The sequence below is a fragment of the Musca autumnalis genome, unplaced genomic scaffold (assembly GCF_047663935.1).
Source record: "Musca autumnalis isolate F117 unplaced genomic scaffold, ASM4766393v1 scaffold_4, whole genome shotgun sequence".
Taxonomy (NCBI): Eukaryota; Metazoa; Arthropoda; class Insecta; order Diptera; family Muscidae; genus Musca; species Musca autumnalis.
Genome location: NW_027411977.1, coordinates 221,315,598 through 221,335,896, shown reverse-complemented (window position 1 = coordinate 221,335,896; position 20,299 = coordinate 221,315,598). Strand labels below are relative to the sequence as shown.

General features: G+C 35.6%; 1 protein-coding gene and 1 long non-coding RNA gene across 3 annotated transcripts; one reads left to right on the top strand and one right to left on the bottom strand.

Moving 5' to 3' along the window:
* Positions 1 to 7,492: 7,492 nt before the first annotated feature.
* On the top strand, positions 7,493 to 10,988 carry SCCRO (defective in cullin neddylation 1 domain containing SCCRO). 2 transcript variants are annotated; one of them, XR_012412873.1, is made up of 4 exons: positions 7,493 to 7,695; positions 8,018 to 8,602; positions 9,834 to 10,191; positions 10,276 to 10,988. XR_012412873.1 is itself a non-coding variant. In XM_073986413.1 (3 exons), exons 1-3 carry the CDS (start codon positions 7,693 to 7,695, stop codon positions 10,119 to 10,121), a joined length of 876 nt encoding a protein of 291 aa, XP_073842514.1. In that variant the 5' UTR covers positions 7,493 to 7,692; the 3' UTR covers positions 10,122 to 10,988. The 2 variants fall into 2 exon arrangements, 1 of the variants encoding a protein (XP_073842514.1); XM_073986413.1 differs by having other exon boundaries at positions 9,834 to 10,988.
* Positions 10,989 to 18,400: 7,412 nt separating this feature from the next.
* Positions 18,401 to 19,897, bottom strand: LOC141403658 (uncharacterized). Its single transcript, XR_012412872.1, has 4 exons — positions 19,462 to 19,897; positions 19,117 to 19,403; positions 18,745 to 19,048; positions 18,401 to 18,690 (listed from the first exon to the last, which is right to left on the bottom strand). It is a non-coding gene; the product is annotated as an uncharacterized lncRNA (long non-coding RNA).
* Positions 19,898 to 20,299: the final 402 nt, after the last annotated feature.

Below are 20,299 nucleotides of genomic sequence, written 5' to 3'. Positions count from 1 at the left end.
GAAAAATTAGGTCCGTTAGTAATCTAGGGGCTGAGCTATGGATGCCTGAATTACTACGAATATAGACGAACGAACAAAAGTTAGTTACAAAAACACGGGGTTAATCTGAAACACACAAATCAAGGCACATTTATGTAAGGTAGAAGTGACAATCAGATGTGTTGTTACTTTTTTTTGTAAAATTGGGTTTCAAAATGTTATAGGGACTACTCATGAAATTTGAAACTTCGAAATTTGATACTAAGTACTAAAATACTTCTTTTCATCGTAAACGTGTAAATAACAATGTCGTTCTAAAAATTTTCTCAGGAAAAACATAAATACATTTTGAAAATCCCCAAATTAGAACAAATTTGAATCAAAGTGTTATGCTTGGTTTACATTTACGAAATCCACTCGATTTCAACTGTCAATACCTTTGCGTATACGTCAAATGAAAACTCACCTGAAATCCATTGGATTTCGTTTGACGTTTAATCAATGGAATTGACAGTTAAAATCGAGTGGATTTCGTAAATGTAAACTTATAGTACGTTTATATACAACCGGATTTAACAAACCCACTGGGTTTTAAATGTCAATTCCAAACACAAATCCATGGTACAAATACACAGGTAGCCGCATCGGGAATTGTTGGTAACATAAGATGTCAAAATTTGACATCAATTCAATGCAATTGACACATTATGTTACCATCAGCTGGCTTGATAATGCTACCTGTATTATTGTACCATGCACAAATCCTCATAAAGAAGGTTATAGCACGGTTACACTACAGCTTTTTGCCGGGTTAACCCACTTCATGAGGATTTATTGCTTAATCTGGTCAAATCTGACCAGATTGCCATACAAAAATTAAATCCACTCACGACTGGGTTTATTTTAAATCCGGCACAAATCCACCAAAAATACAGTGTTGTATTCGGTATTTGTGCAAAAAAATCCAACTCTACTCAAAAAGTACCAAAAGTTGCAACTGTTTTTGCAACAGAGATAGTCGTGTTTTACACGTTTACGATTGGTCGCATGAGACTTTATGGAGTTAATAAATCTAAAGTTATTTGAAAATCATAAAATTATTTATTTTTTTACTTTAGACACTTTTTTAAACAAAAAGTATGCTTGATACCGTGATACAAAAATGTATCCCTGTGTGTAAAATATACCAATATGAGAAATTGTCATACGAGAAATTGTAAAAGTGTAAAACACGACTTTATTAGTTATTTTGTATGTATACGTAAACAAACATCAGCTGACAGTTTATATCCTCGAAAAGCTAAGTGTAACCAGCAAAGATTAACCCACTGGATCTATTAAACGCAGTGGGTTAACCTTCAATAGTGTAACCGGGGTATTAACCCGGCAAAAGGCTATAATATAAACATGGTCTTAATATTAATATATTCAGAACTGCCATAGATTAACACTTTGATTCAAATTTGTTCTATTCTAGGGGATTTTCAAAATGTATTTACATATGTTTTTAAAATTTCAATATTTTCTGTGACATTAAATTTTCTATAAAAACAATGTTGTTTTTGTAATTTTGTTAGTTGTAATTCATTCATTTACCTTATATAAATATGCTTTGACACAAATGCTTGAGTAAAATTTTATACCCCGGTTACACTTAACCAGATTAACCCAGTGGGTTTGGATTTCAAATGTCAATTCCATAGCGCAAACGTCAAATAAATCCTCATGAAGTTGTTTAAACTGGCGAAAAACTCTAATGTAAACGTGTCATTAAAGTTATTGCCATGGGATATTAGAAAAGTTACTTCTCCAAACAAAAAAAAAAAAAACGTAAAGCACCACACACTTTTAGGAGTGGATGTATTAGCTCATTTAGACTAGCCATAAATCCTCAACTGGATTTAATAAATCCAGTACAAATCTCATTGCATTTAGATATACATTTTGGAGGATTTAAATGGCAGTCAGCTGTTTTTTGTTCATAGCACAATTACCAAGGTAGATGCTTCAGCCCATCTGATCGAATTTGAAACGTCAAAAGAATTTTTTGTAAATTGAATTCTTCTCAAAAAACATACGTCAAATTGCAAATTTGTTGTTTAATACTGAAAATGTTGCACATTATGCTACTAATGCTAACTAAAGAGCAAATAAAGAATTATTTTATCGCAGTTTGCCATCTAAAATAAATAAACGAATTATTTTATCGTTTAGACATCGTAAATATTAGTCTTGGTTGATTAAAATCAACTTAGTACATCAAAACAGATTTAATTTTTTACATTTTAAATTAAATTATTTTAAATTATTTTTAGTGTGGCAATTCACCGATGCATCTACCTTGTTTCTTGTGCCAGCTTGAAACTTTTTGTATTTGTATACGAGGATTTATGCCAGATTTAAAACAAATCCACTCAATACGAGGATTTATTTTTGTATGGGAAATCTGTTAGATTTTGGCTGGATTTATGCCCGTAATTTCTACGCGTAGTTATCTATGAGTTCATAGATATCCCCCGTGTAAGCAAAATTTCATAATTTCAATCCATAGGTAACGTTACCGGGTCGAAAACGGCCGTGTTAAAAATTGTAAAACACTTATATGTGGCAATGTTTTTACGAAATCATGAATGAAAATCACAAATGTTACCACATGTTTCCAAAATTTACACGCCTCGGTAAATGGCACGTAGAAATTACCAAACGCGTAGGTAAAGATAACTAACAGGTAGCTACCTATCCGATTACATAGGGTTAGAAATTAGGGCATTAGCAAATAAAACCTGATAATGTGTATTTGGAGACAAACTGTCTGGTGTAAACGCCTAGTTAGGTCGTAAGGCTGGGCATTATTAGCTTTGTTCCTTTACTTTTTTAATGGTAAGGGTGGTAAAAGAGAAAAGTGTCAAAATTGCTCTCTCATGAACATTTTTACCAGAAAAGTAAAGGAACGGAAAAATGGTAGATCTGGCAGCAATGTCAAAAAGAAACATAAAAAAATCAATTTTCGTCTTTTATTTCACAGTTTTTAATATAGTTTTGTCAGCGTTCGACTTTTTCTTCTGTTTTTCGTCCATTTTCTTTTTCATTGTGAAATAATTGTCAAACAAAAGTCGAAAAATCAGTTCTGCCACTTTTTACCTGCAGAAATTTTGCTGGTAGCCTGTGGTAGAAGAGAAAGCCATTTTAGCTCTCTCCACTCTCACTCTCTTAAAAATTGCTTCCAGTTTTGCCACTTTTCGCGGTTAAGGAAAGCTTTGCAGGTTAAAAATGGTAACAAATGGTAACCCCAGGTAAGTAAAGGAACACAGCTATAAATTGAGGCTTGGATAAGCGTGAATTTCTCAAGGTAGAAACACAACGAAATACGCAGCTTTTTCACGCACAGTTTCGGAAAAATTGTGTAAACGTTGATATATTTGTGGTATTCCTATTATTAGCAAATTTTCTCTTTATTGTAGCTTTAAAATGAATCCACACTCTGCGCCAATCATCTGGTGTACAGGTTGGTGGACCACAGCTATTTAATTGCTCCGCAACATCCTTCCATACCTCTTTAAAAGTGACTCCACGAGCAACATTTGGGTGGGCTTCCATTTTTTCAACCAGCATTTCAAATTGATGTTTTGTAGTAATTTTTGCCATTATTCGCGGCGTCGGGTGACTTTTGCCATACGTAATGTAAAAATTGCATCTGGCAACTCGAAACGACTCGTGTCGCAATACGGAATCGACCCACAAATTGAATGTCGAAACGAAATGTCAAAAATGAAGCCAGGCGAAGAATTCAAAAGTTCAACAATTTGCAATTTTGTGGCTTGAAGCCTCGCTTCATTGTGGTCTGTCCTATTGAAAACAGTACAATTTCACTTTTGCGCTTTGAAGCGAGGCGGAAAAAATAAGCAACAAAAATCCATGGTTTAATAATGGTTAGATAATGCTTTCTGTCAATTTAATTTTTTTCTTTCCACTGTCCTTAAAACGTCAAAGCAATATCACAATCTGTGTATGTGTGTGTGCTGTTTGAATAATATGCCAAACAATTTTAAAAACAATCGAATTCAATAATTTTTAAATTTGTTTTTAAACATTTGTATGGATGAAATTCTTCAGCTTTGCATTGAAACAAACATTTTATCATATCCACAACTCGATTATGTGGAGAAACCTTGACACTTCATTCATTTTTCGCGTTTTTTATAAAATGCCCAAAAATGTATTGTAAACAAACCCACTTGTTGCTTTAGTGTTTACTAATTTTGACGTTTTAGGAATTCAGGAAAAACAAGGGTTCTATAGATTGTTTTCATTTAAATCTACCTCTTTACTTATACCATGCAAAAATCCATTGTGTTCTCGCCTTTAAGGTAGAAACAGAATCAGCTCGTTGCCTTCCAAATGGCATATTGTATGGGGGAATGCCGGCGGAATTACGAAGAGGCTCTGGCATTCCTTTATAATTGCTCTGTTCCTTTACGTGCCTGAGGTTACCATTTCTTACCATTTTTAACCTGTAAAGTGTTCCCTTACTTTTAATAGCATACAATTTATATGATAGCAGTTTACCACTTTTACCATTTTTTGCCACTGTTACCATTTTTAAAAGTAAAGTAACAGACCAAATTTGACATTTGGGAAGCAAGCAACGATTGATTCTGTTTCTACTTCTAGAGCCGAAATTCAATTAGCTCCTTGCTTAAATAAATAAAATTGCATGCTTACCTCAGGTAAAGGAACACTTTTCGAGTAACAAGTGATAAAACCTGAAGATTATTGGACGTAAGGAACAGAGCTGTAGTTCTATATTTTCACAAAAAGTGGTATGTTCCTTTGCTTTTAAAAATGGTAAAAACGTCAAAAGTAGTAAAAGTTTTAAACTGCTCACATATGAATTGTATGGTGACAGAAGTAAAGGAACACTTTTCGAATAAAAAGTGGCAAAACTTGAAGATTCTTCCACGTAAAGGAACGGAGCTAAATGCTAAGTTTACATTTACGAAATCCACTCGATTTCAACTGTCAATTCCATAGCTCAAACGTCAAATGAAATCTCATCTGAAATCCATTGGATTTCATTTGACGTTTAACCTATGAATTTGACAGTTGAAATCGAGTGGATTTCGTAAATGTAAACCATGGTACAAATACACAGGTAGCCGCATCGGCAATTGTTGGTAACATAAGGTGTCAAAATTTGACATCAATTCAATGCAGTTGACACATTATGTTACCATCAGCTGGCATGATAATGCTACCTGTATTATTGTACCATGATGTAAACCAAGCAAAACATCAGGTTTGTCTTTTTTTAATTATTTTTATTAATATATTAATTATTTTTTATTTATTTTGGTTAAAATTGAAGAACCTTTTCATTGCTTTGGAGTTAGTTTTTCTTCCAATGTTTTTGTTTTGGTTATCAACTGTTATCTTGCTAACGTTTACTAAATGCTGTCTTTTTACTTTTTTCTCTATTTTCGTATCAACCCAGCAAAAAAGTTTGGAAGTAGTGCAATGCAGAGTTATGATTTCAATACATCTTTCGATGCCATCCACACGGAGTTATGAAAATGCACTCCGCGCGATACATTTTGGAAGCACTCGCTTAAAGATCCCTAGCCAAGCATGCCAATTTTTTGATCCCTAAAGTCGCAGTCTTTTTTTCTGAACATAAGAAAGAGTGTCTAAAATTATAAGAATTTGTTTTAAAAAATAAAGAAATACAAACTAAAGTTACGAACATTGCTGTAATTCAGGAAACGCAAATTATTTTTGAAGTGGAGTTGGAGTTTTTTTGGAAATCTGAACTGGAGTAGGAGGAAAAATGAAAAACCATTTGGATGATGAAGCAATATCAATTTCGGTGTCATATAAAGCAGAGCAGAGGAAGTAAACACAGTTACGATCATATTTAATGGACAGTTTTTATAATTTGTGTTAATGTAATAAAGTTAATATTCTTGTTTTACGCCAATAAGCAATGTATTTTATTTATTTTGGGATATTTGCAATTGCTTGCATTTTATAACATCTTTAGACTGCATTTAAATTCAATCGAAAGGCTGTGATTTGGATCGAAAATGGAGTGCATCCTAGCTGTGTTCCGTGGAAGCAAAATGGAGTGCATCCTAGCTGCGCGCTCCCTTGTAAAATTCATAGGAAAAGATGTACTCCAGCGGCAATTGTTCTAGTGATTTAACTGCATCCGCGGATGCAAACTTTTTGCTGGGAAAGAGTAACATTTTTCTTATGCCAAGTTTACACTAGCGCTCCAAAATCCACTGGATTTCACGAAATCCTGAAATACACCCCGGTGTTCACACTCATTTTTTGTTGATTTCAAACATATCACAATGATCAAGGTAGATGCATATGCGCAGCTGATCGAACATGAATTTTCACAAGTTGTTGTAAATTGAATTAATCATCAAAAATATAAAAATATAGAACTTTACAACTTTATTTGGAAAATTATCGTAAAATTATCTATATATTGTATTAATTCTAACAAATGAAAAATAAAAAAATGATTTTATCGTTGATACATCATAATAATAAATTTTCATAGATAAAAGTTGTGCTCAGAACCAATAAATGGGATTATTCGTGTTCATTATGTTTCCAAATACATTATTCTTGCACTTATGCAGTAGTTTTCCCGTTTAGTGCTAAAAATGCGTTCCCGTACTCCGAAATGTAGCAAGACTTACAATTCTCTTTAAACAAAAATAGCGCCGAATAACACCTTGATAGCTAAAACGTTGATTTTGACATGTATGCAGGAATGTCTGCAATTTCCGTCATTTTTCCGTTCCCGAATTTTTTAAGAAATTTGTATGAGGAAGCAATTGTTGACAATTCGCTCTTTTTTCTAACATTGCCATTAAAAAAGTACGGGAACACAATAAAAAATAGCATTGTAACCATGGAACAATTACCCAGGTAGTGGCATCGTAAAATTTTGAATATGAATATTGACTTTCTTTATGTTGTTGGGGAAATTACTTTTCATATTCGATCAGCTAGTGTTATACCACTACCTGGTAGTTCTGCCTTGATTGTAACAAAGTAATTTAATAATTTTGTCACAGCAATTGACCATCTACCTTATTTATTATGATACGTGAAAAGTGTTGCAACTTTTGGTACTTTTTTAGGCAAAGGTATATATCAAGTATATCATGTGTACTGTGATTTAGACGTTGATTTCGCTGAAATCACGAAATGAGATGATTTAATTTTTGCATGCGAAATCATGATAAATTTTGCTTGGTTTCGCGCGAAATCACGAAACGCCTTCGAAATTACGAAATGACGCCGAATGTAAACCAAACATTACTCTCTGAAAAGAAGTTACTGAATAATTATTACTGAAAAAGTAAAAAGACACGACTATTGTGCTATTTGCACATCGCTTTTCTACCATTCAAAATTTGACGCCATCATGTGAACCCCCTTAATATAAAAATCCAAAATAACCAAATGTCAAATTGAAATGACTCATTGCCCGAATATTGTGAAATGTGACGGCGTTAAATTAGCAAATTCCAACGTCGTTAATTTGAATAATCGGCGACATCGTCTTGTAGCGGACGACGAAAATAAAGGAAAACAGCAAGGGAAATTATTTTCGCTAACAACAAATAGAAAATTTTATAATATTGTTACTACTCAATACATCAAATAGGAAGAACACAAGAAGTTTCGCGAAAAATGGTATGTGGTTGTGCTTTATATGCTTCTGTTCCTAATGCAATTAAAAATATGCTTGTGGTTTGTGGACATAAAACTAAAAAATAGAAAGCTTATGACAAATAAGACAAAAGTTGACAAATGTTGCTGCAGAATAATTGCTTCTGTTTCGCTATTCCCACAAAAATCTATCCAACCCCCATTTATGCAATAAATAAGCAAAAACCAAACTTATGTAAATTTATTAAACAAAAAGTGCAAACACACACAGCCACCAAAACAAAGCCCCCACAAACATGATTAAATTAGATATTAAAAAATGCTTGTATTTTGTTTTTTCTTTCAGAACAAATTGAAATCCACACAAAAGGATAAGGTGAAAAAATTCATATCCCTAACACAGACTGGCGAACAAACAGCAATCTATTGCCTACAGCAAAATGATTGGAAACTTGATTTGGCCAGCGATAACTACTTCCAGAATCCAGAGTACTATTATCGTGAGCTAGATCGCAAACGTATTGATCAACTATTTATGCGTTATCGTGATCCCAGCGATTCACAGAAAATCAGTTCAGAGGGTGTGATACGTTTCCTAGACGATCTAGAATTAAGTCCCGACTCAAAGTTGGTACTCATCATAGCATGGAAATTTCATGCCGAAGTTCAGTGTGAATTTACCCGCGAGGAATTTGTAAATGGTATGAGTGAATTGGGAGTTGATAGTATTGACAAATTAAAAGCCAAATTACCAATGCTTGAAATGGAGCTAAATGACTTGGGTAAATTTAAAGATTTCTATCAATTCACATTTAACTATGCCAAGGATCCGGGCCAAAAGGGTATCGATTTGGATATGGCCATAGCGTATTGGACGATTGTGCTGAGTGGGCGTTTCAAATTTTTGGATTTATGGTGCAAGTTTTTGAAGGTGAGTTTAAAAAAAAAAATTATGATTATCTTAAATATTTGAGAAGGGGAGTCTCCTGAAGTCTTCTTTTCCATTTTATAGAGATAAGGCCTCCCTCCTCATGCCATAACTGTTTTACAGAATAAAATTACTATCCCCCAACTTTTCTGTTCCAGATATAACACCTCCTGAATTTTTTATTCTACAAAGCATACCTAGCCTGTATAGAAGGCCTATTGAGGAAAGTCCTGACCTCTTCTGTTCCATAGGGAAGATCTCCTAAGGCCTTCTGTTCTATAGAGATGAACTATTAATGCTCGGTTCTATAGAGAAGAAAACCACTGGAAGGAACTGACGTATCCTCTTCTCTTGAGATCTTCTGTTCTATAGAGATAAACTATTCAGGTTTCTGTTCTTTAGAGAAGAAATCCATGGGTTTTGTATTTTACGAAGAATAGCTACTAAGTCAAATTCTTCTGTATAGAATACTTCCTGGGGTATTCCATTCTGTAGGGAAGACATTGACAGGTCTTCTTTGACGTTCTTGCAATGAAATTTCCTGGGGGTTTTTAGACATTCTCAAATCTCCATCAAATATTCCCAATTCCTAGTGGGCTGACCTCTTTGCTACAGAGGAGACCTCCTGATGTCTTCTTTTCTACAAAGAAGGTAGCTTAAGGTATTCTATATTGTAGATTCCTGACGTATTGTGTTTTACAAGGAAGTTATTGGGTCTTCAATTCTATCCGAAAGGCTTCCTTAGGTCTTCTATTCCATAAAGAGGAAATTTTTTAGCCTCATGAGAGCTTCTATTCTACATTGAAGGCCTATTTTTATCTTCTACTTCATATGTCTTCTTGTCAGCGAAGGAGGCATCCTGACGTCCTTTTGTTTGGAGAAATCGTCTATACGTCTTTAGTTCCATATAGAAAACTTCAAGAGGTCTTCCATGTTTGAAGTAATTTAATCTAATACAAGACCTCCTAAGGTATTCTATTCAACAGAATAGAAGTCCTGAAGTAATCTAATCTAATGACAAGGCCTCCAGAGGTATTCTATTCTATGTAAGAGACCTTCTTATATTTTCTTGTATAGAGAGAAGATCTTCTGTGTCTTCTTGCCAATTGGGAAGACCTTCCGATGCCATCTTTTTACCAGAGGATATTTCCTGAGTTCTTTTCGGAAGAGAAGACCTCATGGGACATTCATTCGTACATAAAATTAACATTTTATTGTCACCCTTTTGTTTCAGGAAAAACACAAACGTTCAATACCCAAGGATACATGGAATCTGTTACTCGATTTTGCTACACATATTGATGACAATATGAGCAACTATGATTCGGAAGGAGCTTGGCCTGTGCTAATTGATGACTTTGTCGAATGGTGCCAAGAGAATCGACAGCTGTTACAACATTACCTGCAAACAAATTCAGCCCTAACTTCGACGGCCACCTCACCTCAGCAGCAGCAAAGTCAACAGAAAAACATATCCAATAGCTTTCAAACATCAGCAGCGCACAATATGAACTATGGCTAACGATTGTTTGTTGTCGAATTATAAAGGAGAAGTAGAAGAAGATGAAGCAAAGAAAACTAAAACCACAACAGTAAACATATTTTAAATTATTTGTACTAATAAATCGATAATATAACATATTTTTTTTTTTTTTGCTTTTTATCCATTCTGAAAGTATTTGGATACAAAATTAAAACTAAACAGCAGCAACAACATCAGAGCAGTAGTAAAACACAAAAATGAACGGAAATGTGAACCTAGATACCAACTTTCCCCTCTTTCCACCCCAATACAAGTAAACAATACTTCTAATGAATTGTAATAAAAAAATAGAGTAAAACAAAAGTAAAGTAACTTAATGAAATTTAAATATTTAAAATATGTATTTAGTAAAAAACAACAAAAACAAAATGAACAACAACCCAACAACGTGTCAAGGAGGATGCGTTTTAAAAGAAATTATATATTAAAAAAGAAGGAAAGAAATTTAATTATTAGAAAACCTCCAACTATTCTCCTCTATCTTTCTCTCTTAAACTCTCTATTCCGCACCATCTATCTCAATGGAATAAAGGCTTTGTTTGCACCAATCTGAATCTGTACTTCCTTTTAAAGGCATTTCTTCTTTTGTTGGTATTATTTTTTTAGTTTTTTTTTTATACTTTTGTTAATTTTTTCATTTATTTTCTTTCTATACTCATGTTTCTTCCCCTTTTTGATTCTTTCTCAACCACCTATTGTTTTTAAGTGCTTTAGATTTAATAAAAAAAAACAGGAAATGATTATTAATTTGGCTTTCATGTAAATGTACTATAAAAACAACAAAAAACAAATAAATAAAAATTAATAATTTTTAAACAATAAACAAAACAACAAATTATGCTGAAATGAGTGGAATTTTTTATTAAATCAAACGGTTTTCTTTACAGAAATGAATATCATAGAGATTTTCTAAGTTCATATGAGGCTTCAGAGGACCCTAGGAAATCTTCTATGTAGGAAAGAACCAGTGTGGTCATCTATCGCTCTATAAGTGACCACAGTGGTCATCTATCGCTCTATAGGTGACCACAGTGGTCATCTATCGCTCTATAGGTGACCACAGTGGTCATCTATCGCTCTATAGGTGACCACAGTGGTCATCTATCGCTCTATAGGTGACCACAGTGGTCATCTATCGCTCTATAGGTGACCACAGTGGTCATCTATCGCACTATAGGTGACCACAGTGGTCATCTATCGCACTATAGGTGACCACAGTGGTCATCTATCGCACTATAGGTGACCACAGTGGTCATCTATCGCACTATAGGTGACCACAGTGGTCATCTATCGCACTATAGGTGACCACAGTGGTCATCTATCGCACTATAGGTGACCACAGTGGTCATCTATCGCACTATAGGTGACCACAGTGGTCATCTATCGCACTATAGGTGACCACAGTGGTCATCTATCGCACTATAGGTGACCACAGTGGTCATCTATCGCACTATAGGTGACCACAGTGGTCATCTATCGCACCATAGGTGACCACAGTGGTCATCTATCGCACTATAGGTGACCACAGTGGTCATCTATCGCACTATAGGTGACCACAGTGGTCATCTATCGCACTATAGGTGACCACAGTGGTCATCTATCGCACTATAGGTGACCACAGTGGTCATCTATCGCACTATAGGTGACCACAGTGGTCATCTATCGCACTATAGGTGACCACAGTGGTCATCTATCGCACTATAGGTGACCACAGTGGTCATCTATCGCACTATAGGTGACCACAGTGGTCATCTATAGCTCATCTATCGCTCTATAGGTGACCACAGTGGTCATCTATCGCACTATAGGTGACCACAGTGGTCATCTATAGCTCATCTATCGCTCTATAGGTGACCACAGTGGTCATCTATCGCTCTATAGGTGACCACAGTGGTCATCTATAGCTCATCTATCGCTCTATAGGTGACCACAGTGGTCATCTATCGCTCTATAGGTGACCACAGTGGTCATCTATCGCTCTATAGGTGACCACAGTGGTCATCTATCGCTCTATAGGTGACCACAGTGTTCATCTATCGCTCTATAGGTGACCACAGTGGTCATCTATCGCTCTATAGGTGACCACAGTGGTCATCTATCGCTCTATAGGTGACCACTGTGGTCATCTATTGCTCTATAGGTGACCACAATGGTCATCTATTGCTCTATAGGTGACCACAATGGTCATCTATTGCTCTATAGGTGACCACAGTGGTCATCTATTGCTCTATAGGTGACCACAGTGGTCATCTATCGCTCTATAGGTGACCACAGTGGTCATCTATCGCTCTATAGGTGACCACAGTGGTCATCTATCGCTCTATAGGTGACCACAGTGGTCATCTATCGCTCTATAGGTGACCACAGTGGTCATCTATCGCTCTATAGGTGACCACAGTGGTCATCTATCGCTCTATAAGTGACCACAGTGGTCATCTATCGCTCTATAGGTGACCACAGTGGTCATCTATCGCTCTATAGGTGACCACAGTGTTCATCTATCGCTCTATAGGTGACCACAGTGGTCATCTATCGCTCTATAGGTGACCACTGTGGTCATCTATCGCTCTATAGGTGACCACTGTGGTCATCTATTGCTCTATATGTGACCACAATGGTCATCTATTGCTCTATAGGTGACCACAGTGGTCATCTATTGCTCTATAGGTGACCACAGTGGTCATCTATCGCTCTATAGGTGACAACAGTGGTCATCTATCGCTCTATAGGTGACCACAGTGGTCATCTATCGCTCTATTGGTGACAACAGTGGTCGTCTATCGCTCTATAGGAGACCACAGTGGTCATCTATCGCTCTATAGGTGACAACAGTGGTCATCTATCGCTCTATAGGTGACCACAGTGATCATCTATCGCTCTATAGGTGACCACAGTGGTCATCTATCGCTCTATAGGTGACCACAGTGTTCATCTATCGCTCTATAGGTGACCACAGTGGTCATCTATCGCTCTATAGGTGACCACAGTGGTCATCTATCGCTCTATAGGTGATCACAGTGGTCATCTATCGCTCTATAGGTGACCACAGTGGTCATCTATCGCTCTATAGGTGACCACAGTGGTCATCTATCGCTCTATAGGTGACAACAGTGGTCATCTATCGCTCTATAGGTGACAACAGTGGTCATCTATCGCTCTATAGGTGACCACATGGGTCATCTATCGCTCTATAGGTGACCACAGGGGTCATCTATCGCTCTATAGGTGACAACAGTGGTCATCTATCGCTCTATAGGTGACCACAGTGGTCATCTATCGCTCTATAGGTGACAACAGTGGTCATATATCGCTCTATAGGTGACAACAGTGGTCATCTATCGCTCTATAGGTGACCACAGTGGTCATCTATCGCTCTATAGGTGACCACAGTGGTCATCTATCGCTCTATAGGTGACCACAGTGGTCATCTATCGCTCTATAGGTGACCACAGTGGTCATCTATCGCTCTATAGGTGACCACAGTGGTCATCTATCGCTCTATAGGTGACCACAGTGGTCATCTATCGCTCTATAGGTGACCACAGTGGTCATCTATCGCTCTATAGGTGACCACAGTGGTCATCTATCGCTCTATAGGTGACCACAGTGGTCATCTATCGCTCTATAGGTGACCACAGTGGTCATCTATCGCTCTATAGGTGACCACAGTGGTCATCTATCGCTCTATAGGTGACCACAGTGGTCATCTATCGCTCTATAGGTGACCACAGTGGTCATCTATCGCTCTATAGGTGACCACAGTGGTCATCTATCGCTCTATAGGTGACCACAGTGGTCATCTATCGCTCTATAGGTGACTACAGTGGTCATCTATCGCTCTATAGGTGACTACAGTGGTCATCTATCGCTCTATAGGTGACCACAGTGGTCATCTATCGCTCTATAGGTGACCACAGTGGTCATCTATCGCTCTATAGGTGGTCACAGTGGTCATCTATCGCTCTATAGGTGACCACAGTGGTCATCTATCGCTCTATAGGTGACCACAGTGGTCATCTATCGCTCTATAGGTGACCACAGTGGTCATCTATCGCTCTATAGGTGACCACAGTGGTCATCTATCGCTCTATAGGTGACCACAGTGGTCATCTATCGCTCTATAGGTGACCACAGTGGTCATCTATAGGTGACCACAGTGGTCATCTATCGCTCTATAGGTGACCACATTGGTCATCTATCGCTCTATAGGTGACCACAGTGGTCATCTATCGCTCTATAGGTGACCACAGTGGTCATCTATCGCTCTATAGGTGACCACATTGGTCATCTATCGCTCTATAGGTGACCACAGTGGCCATCTATCGCTCTATAGGTGACCACAGTGGTCATCTATCGCTCTATAGGTGACCACAGTGGTCATCTATCGCTCTATAGGTGACCACAGTGGTCATCTATCGCTCTATAGGCGACCACAGTGGTCATCTATCGCTCTATAGGCGACCGCAGTGGTCATCTATCGCTCTATAGGCGACCGCAGTGGTCATCTATCGCTTTATAGGAAACCACAGTGATCAACTATCGCTCTATAGGTGACCACAGAGGTCATCTATCGCTCTATAGGTGACCACAGTGGTCATCTATAGCTCTATAGGTGACCACAGTGGTCATCTATCGCTCTATAGGTGACCACAGTGGTCATTGTCCAGAGAAGAATTACCTGAATTGCCTACAGGCGAAATGTTTCCGCTGGGAGTAAATGACTACATCTTCCTTAGTAGCCTGAAAAAGTGAAACAGATATATTGACCAACATTTTATCTGTTTGTGGAAATAATTGCAATAACGCCTACAGTGACTGCCAATGAAAATGATGCAACCTGAAATAAAAAATGTAAACGTTGATAACTTGAAAACGAGTTGAGATTTTTTAAAAATTATTTTAAAAACAATTTTGTGGGCTGAAAAGTTGTCTTTAAGATGGCGAACAAAAATATTCCATTTTTGCCGGAAACATAAAATGGGCATTTTGAAGTGAGAATTAAAATGATGCACCACAATAATCTATCAATAATATCCAAATTTTCGCTTTTTCTAAAATTTTAGAAATCAGAATGGTGGAATAATTTATTCCCTATTGTTTTCAGTAGTTTGTCATTGTGCCGATAGAAAAAATGATGTTCCTGGCGTAATTCTGACATGAACGTAATTAATGTCCCTTTGTTGGCAATTTGGCTAGAATTAATAAATAATTTTGTTCGCCATCTTTTCACCCTACAAAATTGTTTTTTGAAATCTCACACAACAATGATATCGCAATAGTCGGTAATGTATCCTTTTTTCCATTTTCTGTGCAATCACACTACAGGTCGGAATTTTGATCGGATCCTCACGAAATTTTTGGGGTTGATGGAGGTCTCGCAGAGAAAGAAGCCTATTGATGGTTGGCGTACATCCCAATTTTCCATTTTCTATTTGAGTTATACTGACGATGCACTTAAATGCGTTTCAACAAAATTGACCTGTATTAATGAAGACATTCAGAGAAAAAGAGCTAAGCTATCCCAATTTTAATATTTTGAATTTTACCAGTCAAAAGATTATGCACAGGGGTAGTGGTGTAGGGTATCACATAGTCGGCCCCGACCCGACTATAGCCTTGGCTCACTTGTTTGAAACTAAAGTGGATTTTTTAAAAATATTTTCTGAATTAAACGCGATTTTTTTTAAATTGACGTCGATTTTTTAAAAATATTTTTTTAGTTAACGTGGATTTTATAAAAAACTAGCGGACCCGGCGAACTTCGTCTCGCTATTAAGGAACAAAATTTCATACAAAAACTCAATTTTCGATATTTCCAATTTTCCGACTTTTCCAGAGAGATTTTCCAAAATTTTCTTCCGTAAAGACCTTCTCCTCGAAAATACGAATAACTGACAAAAAATTTTACAGAAATCGGCCTAGCCGTTCTCATTTTATGAATTACTATACATTTTTTACACCATTTTTATATATATAGAAGATTAACGTAGAATTCTTAAAAATATTTTTTGAAAATAACGTGGATTTTGTAAAAATATTTTTTGAAATAAACGTGGATTTTTTAAAAAACATTTTTTCAAATGAACTTGGATTTTTTACAAATATTTTTTCAAATAAACTTGGATTTTTTACAAATACTTTTTCAAGTATATTTTTTAAAAATAAAATCGGATTTAAAAAATTTTGAAGTTAACGTGGATTTTTTTAAAGAATATTTTTTGAAACTAACGTAGATTTTTTTAAAGATATTTTTTGAAATTAACATGGATTTTTTAAAAGTATTTTTCTAAAATTAAAGTGAATTTTTTAAAAAAAATTTTGAAATTATCGTGGATTTTTTAAACATATTTTTTGGGAGATAAACGTGGATTTTTTAAACAATTTTTTTGGGAGATAAACGAGGATTTTTTAAAAATATCTTTTGAAATTAAAGTGGATTTCTTAAAAATATTTTTTGAAATTAAGGTGGATTATTTAAAAAAATTTTTTGAAATTAAGGTGGATTATTTAAAAATATTTTTTGAATGTGTTTCTTAAATTTTTTAAAGATATTTTTTGAAATTATCTTGCATTTTTGAAAAATATTACTTGAAACATGGTTTAATAAGTCTTGTGCCAGACTATGAAAATTTTCATGAAAATGTTTTGAGCTTATGGGTAAGAAGGGCGAAAGGGAGCTCCTTCACCTCCGCCCTCTCCTAAAAGCTAAAATATTTTCATGTGTTATTTTCAGTGTCTGGCACAAGAGTTAGAAAGGTTAGCCAAAGCTTTATGTCAATTTAAATTTTTTCATTCGAGTATGCCCATGGTACAATAAGAAGGTAATTTCATGCTAACGTATGATTGTAATTTTTTTCAAATTTTGAATTTGAAGTACATTCATTGTCAAAGTCAATTTGACAAAAAAAATACATATGTGTGTGTGTACATGTATACAAACGTCAGTAAATATTAAACTTTCATTTGATTTAGTTTATTAAATGAAAAAAATTTAAAAAATGCTTTCTGTTGTCATTAACACAAACGAAGAATATATAAAAATGGCGAAGATTGATGTACAGCTCCCGATGTTGGTTACTCCATGGAATTTAATCAAGCATTTCAAGAATCCCTTTATTGGTCATGGTATTTACCCTGCCTGTCATGGTAGAACAAATACAAGGTAAAGTTAATACTACAACAAATACAACTCGAACAACAACCACAAAGGAATTTGTTTTTGTTTGGAACGTTAGTGTCAAATATAAATGTAAACAAAATAAGGAAATGTCTATAAATTATTGGAATTTAAAAAACTAATAATTTTTCACATTTGATTGAATATTTTGAAAAACATAAATGAAAACTCGTTAGATTTTCAGTTTGAATGTTTCCATATCATTCCACTAAATGCACAATTTCACGCAGGAAGTAGAATTCTTGCAAAAATGTTTGGGGTCGCTCGTAATTCATTGAAAAAAGAGAAGCTGTTTCAATCTTTTGTTTTTGAAAACAAGAAGCACATGTTTATTAGGGCTTTATTATTTTCAAGTTTAACAAAATACCACACATATTGACAAATATTGTACCGCCTCTATAAGTGGTGTTTTAGTGTGCGACATGTCGTTCGGACCTGGAGGAGGTTACATGTCAATGATATGAAGGAGTCTTTATGGGAAATTGTTTTTATTTCAGATGAATAATTTTTTTCTTCAAAAAATATATGTCCCTAATATATATCGAACATAGAAATAAATATATAAAATGTCGTATGGAATTTGACACTAACGTTACAACCCAGTTCAGTCAGCTGGGTATTGCTGCTACCTTTTCTTGTTCTACCATGCCTGCCTGTAATGATTAGGACAAACGACAAATTGTTTTCTGTATCCCTGCTGTGTCATTTGAACGAACCCATCGATTCGAACAAGAAAATGAGTGTAAAGGTAAGGTCACATTAGGCAAATATTTGCTCCAGCGACGGGCATTGTGCGCTTACTGAGATCAAGTGAGTGTTAATAATACATTGAATTTATGCTCCCTTGCTCTCAGTAAGCGCACACTGCCGGTCGCTGGAGCAAATATTTGCCTAATGTAACTCTACCTTAAGTCCGGTTTGTGCAAAGTTGACAAAGAAAACTCCGTGAGGTTTACAACTCTACCGCTTCCACAAAAACTCCAACCTTTGGATTTCGCCAAGGATCAATTTAGATCGCTATTGGGGTTCAGCAGATGATAACTTTGTCAAAACCACCAACAATAAAACCAAATACAATAGATTTAAGAATGTTTAACATCTCCTTTTATGTTTGAAGATGTTTTTATTAACAAAATAGTTACAAAAACCGATACAAATAAAGATATTTTTATCTATAACACAAGGCGCGGGACGGAAATAGTATTTTTCATTTTGGTGCTTAATTCGATATGAAATTGGTATTAGCTGTTGAACATAATCCTTGTTACCGGTGCCAGTTTTAAGGATTTTCTGTCCTTAAACCACTTTTTCATCAAAATCGTTAAGGGGCACCGATATGTTTTTGTTCACCTGTTAAATTTCTGCCAAAAGCTACAAAGACAGGGAATTAGGAACAAACGTAACAGTAGAATAAATGTGACTTACATTCTTTTCGTTATACCAAATGCAGCAACCATGATTATTGGTGTGATTTGTGTTGGAACAGATACGACCACGAGTTGGACGCTAATCGCCATGATACCATATCACCATACCCACTATATATTAAGGTATGATGACATTGCATTCCAAGTCCATATTCAAGGATCATCATCATCTACTGAATGTTCATATATATTTGTTTTGCTATCTTCAATTGGAAGTCTTTCTACTTTTTCTTCCACCACATCCACATCTGTTGCCCATCTTCCACTTTCACTTCTGTGTAGGAGTATGCCTTTTGTAATTTCTGTTGCAAATATTCAGAATTGGTACGATCCATTTTATGCTCCTCAATGTCCCGAATACAATATTCACCTTTTAGTATTGTTGTAGCTTCTGAATAAGTTTCCGGGGTTAAGTTATGGGGGTGGAATTATCGCGGACATCAGTGCGAATGTGTTGACGCAAATTATGCCATGCTGTATCACTATGTGGATCAACCATACAAACAACATAATGCATCTTCACCCTTAAGATCTGTCCAGGTGGGGAAATGCATAAGATAATCATCCATTTTCTTGACCTCGAATGCATAGAATGTGGCCGAATAAATAAGTATAGCCTTGCTTAAGCAAAGCATCGGATCATCCAGTACGAAAAATCTGCAAGAGTATTACAACTTTAAAAAATACCCTTGAATCTTCAAAACACCTCACTTACTTCCAATGTATTAGTTGGACAAAACCACCAACCAGATGTGTAATGGTTGTCGTGTTTGTATTTTTTTTTTTTTTGCATCTGCGATTGTTCCTGCTCCTGAATATTTATCACTGCCAATGATGCGCTTCTGCGGCTTTTTATACGGCGAAGCTGCTAAACTGTTGGATAATTGTCAATGTATTTTGATAAATCTTTTGTATTTTTGATTGTTTTTTTTTTCTGCATAATGTGGCATTGTCTGTTATTGTTGCTTCCAATACGTTGCACACGCGAAAAGTATCGTAAGAAAATGATATAAACGAAATATCGCGAAATTATTTGTTTTCTTTTTTATTTGTCACAAAATATTTTTTTGTCCAAGTCAAGAAATAAACAAACTTGTTTTGTTTTTGTTATGAAATGTCATGACGTATTATTGCTGTTAGGTATTTGACACGCTCCCGTACAGACATACAGGGTTGTATTTACCTGAATTTGACAGATGGGACTACCTTTTATCATTCTACCATGAGTATGCCTAAAACTTCAAAACAATTGGTCTGTTCCAGTACTGCAAGAATCTACTAATTTTTACTATTTTTTCCAATAACATAAAGGAAAAAATGTTATCGTAGTAAAAAAAAGTAGCTTCTTGCAGGTTCTGGAACACAGCAAATATAAACAAACTGTGTATGTGTGTGTGGTGTTTGAATAATATGCCAAACAATTTTAAAAACAATCGAATTCAATGATTTTTAAAATTGTTTTTAGACCATTTGTATGGAAGTAATTGGTGAGATATGAATTGAAACAATCAGTTTATCATATTCACAACTCGATTATGTGGAGAAAACTTAAC